The sequence below is a fragment of the Furipterus horrens genome, unplaced genomic scaffold (assembly GCF_987537825.1).
Source record: "Furipterus horrens unplaced genomic scaffold, mFurHor1.1.pri manual_scaffold_10, whole genome shotgun sequence".
Classification (NCBI taxonomy): Eukaryota; Metazoa; Chordata; class Mammalia; order Chiroptera; family Furipteridae; genus Furipterus; species Furipterus horrens.
In genome coordinates, this window is record NW_028327180.1 from 2,521,575 (window position 1) to 2,534,816 (window position 13,242).

General features: G+C 52.3%; 1 protein-coding gene across 2 annotated transcripts in view; it reads left to right on the top strand.

Annotated features, from left to right (window-relative positions):
* The window catches only part of BLTP1 (bridge-like lipid transfer protein family member 1), a 118,787-nt gene that overhangs the window by 47,735 nt on the left and 57,810 nt on the right, over positions 1 to 13,242 (top strand). For both annotated transcript variants that reach the window (XM_090288921.1, XM_090288922.1), the window contains exons 36-47: positions 1,707 to 1,858; positions 2,252 to 2,402; positions 2,560 to 2,712; positions 3,672 to 3,912; positions 5,129 to 5,271; positions 5,711 to 5,930; positions 6,288 to 6,446; positions 7,792 to 7,967; positions 9,548 to 9,723; positions 10,616 to 11,322; positions 11,752 to 11,991; positions 12,416 to 12,509. In XM_090288921.1, coding sequence (XP_090145047.1) covers positions 1,707 to 1,858; positions 2,252 to 2,402; positions 2,560 to 2,712; positions 3,672 to 3,912; positions 5,129 to 5,271; positions 5,711 to 5,930; positions 6,288 to 6,446; positions 7,792 to 7,967; positions 9,548 to 9,723; positions 10,616 to 11,322; positions 11,752 to 11,991; positions 12,416 to 12,509 — 2,612 coding nt within the window. The remainder of the gene's footprint in view (positions 1 to 1,706; positions 1,859 to 2,251; positions 2,403 to 2,559; positions 2,713 to 3,671; positions 3,913 to 5,128; positions 5,272 to 5,710; positions 5,931 to 6,287; positions 6,447 to 7,791; positions 7,968 to 9,547; positions 9,724 to 10,615; positions 11,323 to 11,751; positions 11,992 to 12,415; positions 12,510 to 13,242) is intronic.

Consider the following 13,242-nt stretch of genomic DNA (forward strand, 5'->3'; position numbering starts at 1 on the left):
TGTCAGGGTGAAGGGGGCCATGCCCAGAACAGGCTGCGCCCGGCGTCCGTCACCTAGTGAGAGCCGGTACATGCCGTGCTTCAACACATGCGCACACACACACTGATCATTTCCAAGTCAGACCGAGACGACGGAAGAAGCCACCTTCTAACGAAACGTGTCATGGGTGCCCAGTGTTCATTGGCGCCATCACCCGTGAACCTCAGGTTTCTAGGAATTTCTTCTGAAACATTTATTTTGATTTGATGTATAGTTCAAGAGTTTAACCCCAGTTTCCTCGTGGGGTCTTTGGAAGTCTTTGGGGGGCAGGTGGGGTAGCACTTGAATGAGGGTAGTGGCTGCTTCCTGGACAGAGGAGCAGGGAGGAGCCTCACTGTTCATGTCCTCCTTCACCTCACCTGCAGCAACACCTGCTGGGAACTCAGGCGGAAACTGGGGTGTCCACTGCCCCTCTGATCCTGCTCTTCCGCGGAAGTGCCGGCAGCTCTCCGCATTGCTGTCTGCGTTCTCTTTGCCTGGTCCATTTCCTTTTGTGGCTCTTTGTCCTTAACTGGGCTGTTCTCCTGTGTTACGGTCCCTGTTTCCTGGGCCAGCCCCTTGGGTGACACTGCTCTTTCACAAACGTTCTGCATTTAGCACCAGCCTCTCCTGAGCTCCAGGGTTGATCCAGGGGCCTCTCAGAAACCCCTCTCCCTGTGCCGTGAGCTCCGAAATCCAGTCCGATTTGAGCTCATTGTCCTTTGCCTCCTGTGCTATCACAACGGTTTGCTTATTGTCTGCTAGCCCCTCCCATTTTGAAATCTCACATCCCTCGTGTCTTCTGCATCCTTGTATGCCCGTTTCCTGGCTCACAGCGCTGGTCTGACACCCACGGCCAGGTGCATTTGAGAATTCAGGTGGTTTTCTTTTGGAAAAAGAGGTGATGTGGTGTGTGTACTGTGTGTTACATAAATCCCAGTGGAATCTGAGACAGCTTCATCTTGAAATACTTAGTATTTCTGTAGCACAGTTTTAACCAAAATACCCGGTGGGATAAATAGCTTCTCATCAGTTCGGATCAGGTGTTGATGCCACATGTTCAGAAAAAGGTTTAGATTTTCAGAACGTTGTGGGTTTTAGAATTGCAGCTAAGGGAGTGTGGACTTCCACGTAGCACCTACTGACTTGAACGTTACTAGGGCCAGAGTCACATTGTTTTACAGCACTTAGGACTCAGAGCTGTTTGGTGGGTGTTCTTCATTCCTCAGTCTCTCCAAGGAAATGCCAGTCTTCATCTTGACCACTGAGATCTGAAGATGAATCAGAGACCCTAAGTAGATGACTTTTCTGTTTGTCCTTTAATATTATGCCGCTTAACTCCCTGCATTCTGAAGGGCAGTGATTCCACAGTTAAAAAATATTATTCCTATTAGTACAGCTTTAGATACCGGCATTACTAAGAGTGTCTTGTGGAATGTTTTTTGTTTGAACATGGATTACAGTAATGCTGATTATGGCTCTTTATTTGGAAGTTTGAAATATTCTGTCAGATGGAAAAGAAAATAGATTGTAGCAGGAAGCAGAAGACCTCAGTTCTGTCACTCATTCTGCTCTGCGGCTATGTAACTCCTGGCAGGTTACACAACCTCCTTCCCTCAGTTTCTTCTTCCGGAAAAAATGACACGTAGTGTTCCTAAACGGAAGCGTTGGGTGTTGTGTTTATGTAGGACGAAGGAGTCGAGTCTGACGACTTGAAGAAAGACGTGCCTCTCCTGCCGCCGCCCCCCGACTCCTGCAGCATGAAGCTGACCATCCAGGAGATCTGGTTCAGCTTCGCGGCTCCCACCAACATGAGGTCTCCGACTCACGCGTTCTCTAGGTAAAGGGTCTGGAACGGGGACGACTCTTTCCTCTTCAGTGACACACAGGTCTGTTTCCTACGTGTTCTGAGTGACCTTTCAGACGCGTCCAGTGTGAGGGCTGCCCCCCTGCCCCCGTCGTTCCCACCTCGGACTCTGCCGACGCTCGTCTCAGCTTGTTGGACCCTTTATCTAGGGCGTAGCGTTCCTGTTACGTGTTACCCTGCCGTGGACTTGTGATTTTCTCCCCTCTAATGGGCTCCTTTACATTTTTTCTTTTCTGTTATCTGCTGGTCGAAACAAAAAGTAATTTTGCCTAAACAACATAGTCACTAAGCACAGTAGATGTGGAAGGTTGTTTGAAGTATGAATCTTGACACTTCTTTTTACAATTTTTTTAAATAAACTTGAAGGCAGCTGAACCTTCTAAGCACTGCGACCCCAGCCGTTGGCGCATGGCTCGTGCCCATCGACCAGCTCAAGTCGTCCCTGAGCAAACTGGACACGGAGGGAACGCTGCGCGTCTGTGCGGTGCTGGGCTGCATCATGACCGAGGCGCTGGAGGTGGGTCTTCGGCGCTGAGCGGGAGGTGGGGGTTTGTATTGAGAGCGGTCCTGATTGCGCGTCATTGTGGGGACGCTCCAGGCTGCGGCGCGGGTGTCTTCTGTTTGTGCTGTCCTTAACCCAGCCTTCTAAGCCCGTCCTTTCTGTTCTGTTTCAGAATAAAAGCGTGCATTTTCCCCTGAGAAGTAAATATAACAGACTTACGAAAATTGCCCGCTTCCTCCAAGAAAATCCTTCCTGTTTACTCTGCAATATACTCCACCACTACCTGCACCAGGCCAATTACTCCATCATCGATGATGCTACCATGGTCAGTGACCGAAACCGTGTGTTAACTCCCAAGAAGCCTCTGTTGTGTTGCGGAGTTGCTGACCCACGGGGGTGGGCTGGGTGAGGGCAGGTAGGGAAGTGCCGTGGAGACATGGGACGACATGTGGGAAGGTAGGGAAGTGCAGTAGACACACGGACGACATGTGGGAAGGTAGGGAAGCGCCGTGGACACACAAGCCCACAGACCACAGCAGGCTCGGGTGACTCACTTGGGAGTGGGCAGCGTGAAGGTGTTAGAAGCTGTGGACATGGCTGAGGCTTCCAGGGATGGCGTGTTGACCAAGGAACTGACCCAGGACGGACCCCTGAAGAAGACCAACACTAAGGGGGCGCAGGGGGCATGTAGGGGTGCACAGAGTGCCCAGTGGGGAAAGGAGAGCCGGAAAGAATGTGTTGGGATCTGAAGGTACAGTGAGTTTCAAGCAGGGGAGTAATCACCGGAGTCAAGTCTCACAGCCCCGCTACTAAAATAGGGGCTCTTTAATGACCGAGGGGAGGTTGTGTCATTGTAGAGAATAATTGTGTGTCTCTGCCCCTTGAAAAGCACTCAGAGGGTAGCACGTGATCAGGGGTTTAGGGTTGGGGAGCTCTCCCTCCTCGCCCAGCGTCTGTCAGTAGGGAACACGCAGGAATCTTTCGCGCGATGATGGGGTCAGCGTATCCGTATTGTTAATGGCCAGCCAAGCTCCTCACTGGGAGGTGCTGGGTGGCGTGGGACCGAAGACGTGACCTCGTGCGTAGAGGTGGAGTTCCGTGGTCCACTTGAAACACTTGACTCCCTTCTGTAACCTTGGAAAACTACCTAACACCCAAATTCTAGGTTCCTCATTTCTGAATGGGAGTTGTGAGATTTAAATGACTAACTGTATGCACAACGCTTCCGTGGGAACTGCTGTTATCGTAGGAAGGGGACTTCTCACCACATCCTTGCTATTCCAGAGTGACGGACTTCCCGCCCTTGTGACCCTGAAGAAGGGCTTGGTTGCCCTGGCCAGGCAGTGGATGAAGTTCATTGTGGTGACACCGGCCTTCAAAGGAGTCAGCCTGCACCAGCCTGCTCAGCCCCCGAAGCCCCAGGCCGCTGCGGACCCTGAGGACGAGGACGGCCTCGGGCTGGACAATGGGGGTGGCCTTCAAAGTGACACCAGTGCTGATGGCGCGGAGTTTGAATTCGATGCAGGTGACTTTGTGACTCATTTAACAAATTATTATGCACTTGGTCACCTCGGACATGTAATAATTTTAATAATTTGTGTCCCATATTTGCAGTTTGAATTTGTCATAGCTTAATTATATAAATATGATTTGTATTAGTCCAAATAAGTGGTACTAATGTTGGACTCTTCTAATGGTTTGCTTCGTAAGTTTAATCCTGTGGAGCGCAGTGGACTCCTGCCCCGAACCTGTCCGGGACAGACAACAGACGTCTTTGTGTGCTGGGCTGTTCTGAGTGAAACACATAACCTCCACTTAAACATCATAGTTGTCTCTTCATCACCGTGCCCCACGCCACACTCTTCTAAGGGGCCTTCGGGTTTTACCCGGTGCCTGTCTGGGCCTGAGTTCCTGTCGCGCTCCGAGGCCTAGGCTCAGCCTCAGGGCTGTCAGCGTGACGGCGGGGGGCGCAGGCACAGCCTGTGCGTCGCACAAGTCTACGGCGGGGCCCGGGCGCGGGTGTGCACCGCACAGGGCCTGCTCTTGTGTTGTTTACATTGATGGTGGTTTTCTTCCACACAAACCGCTGCGAGCCCTGCTGTGCCACACCACGCACATACGTCCTTGCCATTTCAAAGTTTTGTTCTTATTATTATCACGAAATGTACTATCCACTGCAACTTACCTTCTGAGTTTGAAAAAGTATTAAAAGTACCTTGGGAAAAGACAGTCTTAACACTAGAGCTTAGAGTGTTGACACAGACTACTTCACGTAGCTCTTTTGCTTTTAAAAACTTCTTATACTTAATAAATGCATGTTACGAGGAATAGGCTGTATTTTATTATTTGCTTTGTTAAATTGCCAGTGTGCACAAGTTGAAAGAACAGTGCAGCAAATATCCCTTCTAGTGAATTACATGCAGATGCCTATAGGAGTCAGTGACAAGTCTGTGCTTTTTGAGCTCAGCCGAGTTGGGTTTTGGTCTCCCCACTGGGCTGGCATGTGTGAGATCGAACAGAAGCTGTTGATTCCAATTGGAGACTGAGTGAAAAGATGGCGGTGGGAGGAGTAAAACAGAGAAGAGAAAGAGGGACTAGTGTCGGAGACTCCATAGTTAGTTTGTCAAGGAACACACGGACTCGAGTGTAGTTACCGCACCGGACCCGCTGGGGTGGCTGGGGCAAGGGGGCGCCCGGGGCCCCGCGGCCGCAGTCAGCGAGCACCCTCTGCCCTCCCGCAGCCGCAGTCAGCGAGCACACGATGCTGCTGGAGGGCTCGGCCAGCCGGCCCCCGCCCGGCGGCTCCGGGCCCGTCACCGGAGCCGAGATCATGAGGAAGCTGTCCAAGACTCACCCGCACAGCGACTCTGCGCTGAAAATAAAGGTGCGCTTCTGCCGTCGTGACTCGGGCTTGTGGCGAATGCCTCAGCATCTGGTCTCTCGGGTTTACGTGTGAGGGGTCCACCCTAGATACTGAAATCTGGTAACAGTAGTATGTTTTTGTTGAATTTAACATGATTAGTAACGTCCAGTGGGCACGTTTCCTTGTCAGTTATATCCCCGGCAGTAACTGGTGTTGGATAAGGGCTGCTTGAACCCCCAAGCCCTAGCGCTCCCTTTCCAAGCCATGGAACACTGTGCTCCGTAAACACAGCGTGGGGACGCGGACCGTCGTGCAGATGTGCACGGCCAGCACCGGGGAGGGCTCGGCGCTTTTGCGGGTCGACGACGCTGTTCTGCTCGGTGTGTGTGGGGGCGCGGCGGCTGCAGCTCTCGGCCGCCGAGGTCCCGAGCGTGAGGAAGAGCCTGTGGTTCCTCTGCAGGGCACGCACCCGTACCACTCTCTGAGCTACACCAGCGGGGACACGGCCACGGACTCTCCGGTGCACGCGGGCCGCGCCGGGCTGCCGGCCAAGGAGAGCCCCCGGAAGGAGAGCCTGCTCAGCTACCTGACCGGGAGCTTCCCGAGCCTGCACAACCTCCTGGAGGGGACCCCTCAGCGGGGCAGCACGGCCGGGAAGAGCAGCTCCCTGACGCGAGCAGGTGTGGCCCGGGTCCCCGCCGCAGCCTTACCCGGGAGGCCTTTCGGGAAGCTTCCGTCTGTGACCTGTCCATGTCTTCTTGCCCTCAGTGTGCGCTTTTAAACTGCAGCATTTGACATTGCTGTCAGCCAGGGCATGGGGCGGGCTCCGTCCAGGCCAGCCCGCAGGGAGGTGCCCCCGGTGCCGTGAGGAAGTCGTGTGTCAATGCCGTAATACCCAGCACCAGCAACGTGCAGGGAATCTAAAAACGTCTGCAAGGACAGATCTTTCTGACTGTTCAAACAAAATCACGTAAATCACATGCTCTGCTCCTCAGTACCTAAGTGATACTAATGCTCAGTAAAACTTTTATCCTCAGGAAATACGATGGCCACAGATATGCTATCGGAGCACCCCTTGCTGTCGGAGCCCTCGTCCGTGAGTTTCTACAACTGGATGTCCAACGCGGTGGGCAACCGCGGCAGCGTGGCGCAGGAGTCCCCTGCCCCGAAGTCAGGGCACAGCAGCCTCCCCACAGGTACGGGCTCGCACGCTGCTCTCCGCCGCCTCTGCGGGGCCCGGGCAGTGAGGGCAGGAGCCTGTTTCCGAGAACGACGGAAAGCTTCTCAAACGCTTAAGTACTGAAAGGGGCCCATTTATGTAACACCTTTGACCATTCTACAGTTGAGGGAGTGATAAGCAGCCACTCAGTGTTCCTGTGCAAAGTCAGATTTGTCAGATGTGAGAGTGCCTGTCATTCAGAGAGTTTAAAACTTCCTGGAATGCGGCTTGTTTCATTTTCAAAACACCAGGGGGAGGTAAATAAATATGCAGCGTACGGTTCCAGCATCGTAGCCTACAACACAGAACGTAGTCTCAGTTTATCCAGCCGTCTCTGGGACACGTAACTATTTTCCTTGTGCTTTGTGTGGCTTCTTAAATAGTTAATTCAATCTAAGACTGTGCTAGAAGGAATGAAGTAAGATCCTTGCCCTCAACGAGGAAGACAAATGAGGGCAGTGGATTACTTTTGAAAAAGAATATGCCTAAGTGGCCGGAAGATGGGCAGGGAGCTGACAGGGAGGGACTGGGGGCTGTCCATGACATGTGAGCAGAACCACCCCCCTTTCCTGCTTTTTTGTTTTATTTGTATTTCCAAATTTACTAGGTATGTGCTTTCTTTTTGGTAAAATAAATTATTTTTTAGAAAGAATATGTGAGGTAGCCTTTGACTGTCGTTATGGAAAGCAGATAAAATTACTCTGTGTAACAGCCATTGGAGTTGATAGTGAGTCCTATTCAGACACAGTGCGATGCTGTGGTGGTGGGTACAGGACTCCCCGCCACTGTCCCTGCTGGAGTGCGGGCCGCCACCGCACCTGGACTGGTCTGCACTCTGGCTGCACCTGTGCTCTGCGCTTGGCCAAGCTGGTTTCCCTAGCAACGTAGTTTCAGGGGCCCCAGGCTCTCACGGGTGCTTTCCTGGGGGCTGAAGGAGAAAGGGAGGAGGAGGAGGAAAGGAAGTCCACTCACTTGGCAGGGAGTTTGCACGTGGCGCCCGTGGGCGCCACGCGGATGGCCGCCCCCACCCCGCCTGCTGCTGTGCACCCTGCTCCTCCGCGGGCCTGCGTTCTGGCCCACGGGCTCTCGGGCAGACCTCACTTAGGGGGTGACGGAGACTTCCTGAGAGCTGAGTGTCATCCCCTCTTTATTAAGCAGGTCCGTTATCAATAAAGAACCTGAAAGTGCTCACTCTTTTTTCCTCTTTAATTTGAGTGGTCTGGTAATACTGCTGCATAAGGCTCGTAAGTTTACTTTCTGTGCCCTTTCTGTCTTTAATTTCTAATAACTTAGGTTTTGTTCTCAAACGTTTCTCCTGATAGGTGTTGTGCCCAATCTCCCTACAATACCCTCGGCCTCGGACTTCAACACCATTTTGTCCAGTGACCAGAACACTCTGGACGGGACGCACTCTCAGCACAGCACGAGTCAGGACGACGTGGCAGGTGTAGAAGAAGCCAACCAAGGCTTTCCTGCGGTTCAGCTGGCGGACGCACAGGTGCGCCAGCCCGTTCCTCCCTGGTCGTGCTGACCCGCCCCAGGCAGCGCTGGGCGGGGCAGCCGTCTGCGGTGGGCACCGTGACTTGAGTGGAGGCCTTTTCTCGTGCTTGTCTGCCTGCAGCCTTCGGGCGGCAGAGGAGGAGCCCTCGGGGAGCGCCTGGGTTAACGAAGCACCTACCTGTGGCCATTCAGAAGAGCGGCAGAGCTGTCTGTCTCACGTGGTAGCATCCTGGTCACTTGGAGGCACAGATTGGCTAAATCCCATGGCCAGAAAGAGCAATTTGATCTTGTCCGTGGTCTGATTCAGATATGTGCGTTGGAGTGCATGTGAAAGAGAGCTTACCCCAGACCCCAGACAATGGCACGTAGTGGGAGGGTCCCATAGGAGCTGTCATGTGCGGGTGACAGTGAGGCCATCGAAGCCTCTGGTCCTTGGCCACTCAGCCACAGGAACAGAGACGGGTCGGTCCGAGTGGACGTGGCGAGTCAGGTGTGGGGCTGCCCTGTCAGGTGCAGTCTGGGAGGTGGCCGAGGCCGAGTCAGAGCTGGGGTGGGGCTGACTCTGGAGCTGACGTGCCGGTCACGTTATCTGCAGGCCCAGAGCAGTCCTTGTGGATGGCGAACAGGAAGACAGAGAGGACGAGAGAGTAAGTCAGGAGCCAGGTTCCCCGTGGGCGTGGAGCCTGGGCAGGGCGTGAACAGAAGACATTCGAGCCTGGATGAGGGAAGGGCTCCTCCACTAGGAGGAAAGCGTGAGCCAGGCACGGGTGCGGCAGCCAAGTCACAGGGAGGGCACGTTTCTCTGGGAGGTTCCCGTGCGGCCGAGCACGTGGGAGGCCTGGCAACAGCCGAGCCGGGGGCTTGGGGCTCAGGACACAGACGGCACTTGTGAGCTTCAGGAAGGGACCGCTGCAGGGGACTGTGCAGTGGGTGGGCTGGAAGGGGCCAGGGAAGGCACTGACTGACACCTGGATCAGGCCCCGAGCGGTCAGTGATGGTCGTGACTCGTGGGACCCGTGTTGCTGCTTCTGTGGGTTGGCTTAGTGACCACAGAGTCCAGTGACCTAGAGATTTGGGCAGGGGGATGCATGTCCATAAGCGTGCGTGACACTGAAAAGGAAAAGAGGTTCTTCGTCAGATGACTGTTAGGGCCAACTGATAACCATTTAAAAACAGGTCAGATATTCATGATATATGAAACGTTTTTATATTAACATGGAAGTTGGTAAACTATTTTGTGAACTGTTACACCAGGTTTTTATGGAAATGCAGATAGTCATGCCTTTTTCTAAAGCAAGAAGTAGAATGATTTCAACGAATTCATAGTTTTATTTTCCTTGTATTTTCAGACACTTGGGCAGGATCAAGTAATCTTTGTCCTCATGATCAGTTAGCAGACTAGTGGTAAGATAAGGCGCTCAGAACTGCAGTCAGATTTGAAGTGAGGTTAGAGTTCTGTCGTGACAGCAGCCCTTAGTGTGTTCCACACTGCGTGACGTGGGCTGGGGCGGGGGGGGTGAGGCCTCAGGCAGCGACGGGTTATGAATGGTGCTCATGTGGACGTGTTATGTCCTCCAGGTGGTCTTCAAGCCTCTCCTGAGCCACACGGGGATCCAGTCCCAGGACGCGGTACCGCTGTGCTGCCGGATGTACTTCGGGGAGCACCTCTCGTTCTCAGGGACGCTGGACTGCCTCCGGGCGGACATTGTGGACTCGGACACGGCCAAGGAGAGGAGAGCCAGGAGGGCCAGGAGGTGCTGTGCGCGGTGTTGTTTCCCTGTGAACCTGTATGCAGGGTTACAGTGTCTGTCTGTCCTTCTCGTGCCAGCGGGGGGTTGCCTTTCGTACCGCAATGAGAAGGTCATTTCCATTAGCAAAATGAGCAGCCACGTCGACAGGTTGCGAGGCCAGTTTTTAGGCCTTTTCTTCTACCATCTTAACACATCCATGAGAGTTAGCCACATGCATGCGGTGATGCAGACACTTAGACATAATCTCCTGTTTCGCTGGTTACATGGGTGTGTTTGAGTTTGTTGTTACTGGAAGTTGGTTTAGAAATCTGAGACATTCACTCTCATTAAAATTGACTATTAATATTCCTACATGAAAATTTCTAGATAAGCAGGAGAATGTCCCCAGAATAATTTTTATAAAGGTTTAGTCTTTAGTTTGCAGTCTCATTTTTATTTTGATTGCTTTTCTCACCACTTTTAACTTTACAAAGTGTGCCAACGGGGTTTCACTTCAAATAGTAAATAAGATGATATTAAGTGTGATGGGACTTTATATATATAAGCCCTGTACTTAACACAGGGGCGAGAGTGGTTGAGGGGGTATCCCGATCGATCTTTAGCTGACTTGGAACTTCAGTGCCATCGTGGTTCCCCATCCAAGGCAGGAAAACCTGTTCTACTGCTTCCCTGGGCTCGTTAACCTGAGTCTCATTCTGACTCGTCCGTGGCACAATCAGACCAACAAGGAGACTGAGGGCCTGGTTTCCAGCTTACAAAAGTGAAAAAGTAAACTCGACGTGATCTTATGCTTACCACTATTTAAATGGTTTGGAGATTATTTTGCTGATAAATTAATAAAAACTGTCCAGTTCTAGAAAAGAGGAACTAGAAGCCTTTATTTTCTCACTTGCAGGCAGGGCCACGTGACTCTCCCCCCGCTGGAATTCAAGCCCGCGCTCATGCTGGAGACCTTCGGCCTCAGCGCGGTGGTGATGGAGAAGTCGGCGTGTGCCCCGCAGAGCGCCACGGGCGCGCTCTCCTTTCACGACCTCAGCAAGCGCCACTACAGCACCTTCCACTGCAACCTCACCATCTCCTGCCAGGCCATCAGCCAGCACGTGGACATGGCGCTGGTGCGTCTCATCCACCAGTTCAGCACGATGGTCGATGACATCAAAGCCACCCAGACGGACATTAAACTGAGCAGGTACACAGCTGGGTCGGCCTCGCCAACACCCACCTTCCAAACCAGGAAACATCGGGATTTCCGCTCCTCGGACTTCAGCCGCAGCTCGAGGGGAAGCCTCAATGGCGGCACCAGGGTAAACAATGCAAAGGGCAAACGGGCCGGCAGTGAGAATAACAGAAAGGAGCCTCGGAACAAAAACTCCGTGGGGAGGGCCGAGAGGAGGACATCCAAGGTGTCCAGGAAGGGCTCCAAGGACGTGGTGGACCACGTGGCGATCCCCATGGACGACTCCGACTCCATCACCGTGTCGGAGCAGAGCGAGCCCTCCGCTGAGTGCTGGCAGAACATGTACAAGCTGCTCAACTTCTACTCCCTCATCTCCGACCCGACGGGGATCCTGGAGAAGTCCTCCGAGGCTTTTGGGCCAGCAGGTAGTGGGTGTTTTTATGTTTTAAATTTCTGCTGGAATCACAGTCCTACTGAGAAAGGCAGCAGGCTGCTCACGTTTCCTTTCATGTGATGAGCGGATGATGAGAGGTCCAGCAAGGGGTGGTCAAAGCAGGAGGGCTCAGTCAGGACAGCGGGACCCCTGCCGCTGTCCACTCCCCGCCCTCCCCAGCCCACGCGCAGTGTTCTCCCGGAGAGTCACACATGCCTGCTGGCGAATACCGGGCTCTGCTCTTTGCTCTCCGTGTGGCCCAGGGAAACGTGGACAAGTTTTGAAGTCCTTTTGGTGGGGAAGAGGAGGGAGAGAGGGCTGCTCAGGAAGAGGGAGGACAGCGAGGGACGACGACCTTTGGCATGTCCTGGCATGGTGCAGTTCTCGTGTCTAAACCCACGTGTGCCCATTTGCCCTGCAGGTGTCCGGAGCCCGACAGAGCCGACCTGCAAAGTGGCGTTTGAGAACGAGCAGGACGGTGGCAGCGTGACGAAGAGGAAGCGCAGCCTGGGGACGGCAGAGCCCCAGCACGTCACCCTGATTGTGTTCGGGATCGGCATGGTGAACCGGACGCACCTGGAGGCGGACATCGGCGGGCTCACGATGGAGTCGGAGCTGAAGCGAATCCACGGCAGCTTCACCCTGAAGGAGAAGATGAAAGGTGGGTGCGCCCCGCTCGCCGGGCTGCTGTCACTGGCTGGGACCCACCTGGCCGGGGTGGAGCGCTAGTCTGGGCGCGTCCCTTCTCCTGTTCCCTCTGGTCTACAGAAAGCCCTGGGTTCTGTGCTGAGCCTTACTTCTGAGGCTTAAACTGCTGGGGGGCCATGCAGTGCCTTCAGGCTCTGGTGCGTGGTGGGCACGTTGAGTTGTGTGTGTGGCATTACTCCAGTCTTGACGTACGTTTGTTAATGTGGACATAGACGGATAAGAAGCATCAAGGACATTTTTTAAAGTTTCAAAATATAGTTTAAATTGTATCACAACTTTAAAATTGTCACTGAACGTATAACTAAAATGCAATTTTAATATGAAGTGCAATTATCTGATTTCCAGAATTCACATAATTATTCTTTATCACATTTAAGATGTTTTACACCAGAAGATGACCGAGACATGTGCCACGGCGCACATTGGTGGCGTTAACATTGTGCTGCTTGAAGGGATTACACCGAACATTCAGTAAGTGCGCTGGTTTGTGTTATTTCCTTCAATGTGTGTGTTACAGTTTTATAGGAACACTTAAAATTCATTGGATAAATCCCGCACCTTTTGAGCTTTTATATTTATATACTTAATGTTCTGGATATTGTGATTCTGTCATTAAGAATTTCAGAAAAGTGGTTTATCTTCTTTTTAAAACTGGTTTTATTACCTCCCTTACTACTACCCCCCACCCCCTCCAAAACATATATTTCTGGGACATTGTAAGATTGTGTATCAAGAAAAATGACTACAGTGCAAATTTTGGTTGAGCATATAAGATACGAAAGCCCACACAATTCAGGTAGTTAACCAAAATTATAGTCTCAAAGGATGAAGACTTTTGATGTTATGTTAAGCAGTTATTACCCCTATTCATGCTGGGTTTTAAAGCTTCCTCTTGCCGTTTTCACATTTAAACAATTTAATAGTAATGCCCATGAGACCCTTCTAATGTTATAGGTGAGCTTCTTGTAGTGACTGACACTCCGCATCACTTCCCTTTGGTTCTTTGTCCTTTTCCTTATAGATTCTGTCCCTGAGTCTATTCAGAATTGCTCTGATAATGCCTGCCTTTATGTATGATGTTCAGATCACTCATCTGTCATCAACACTTTAAACCACTGACTCGGTTCCTACAGCTTGGCGTTATATCCTGACTTCCTTTCAATGGAGCAGTTTTACCTTGTAATTACAAAACATGCTTAGGCCA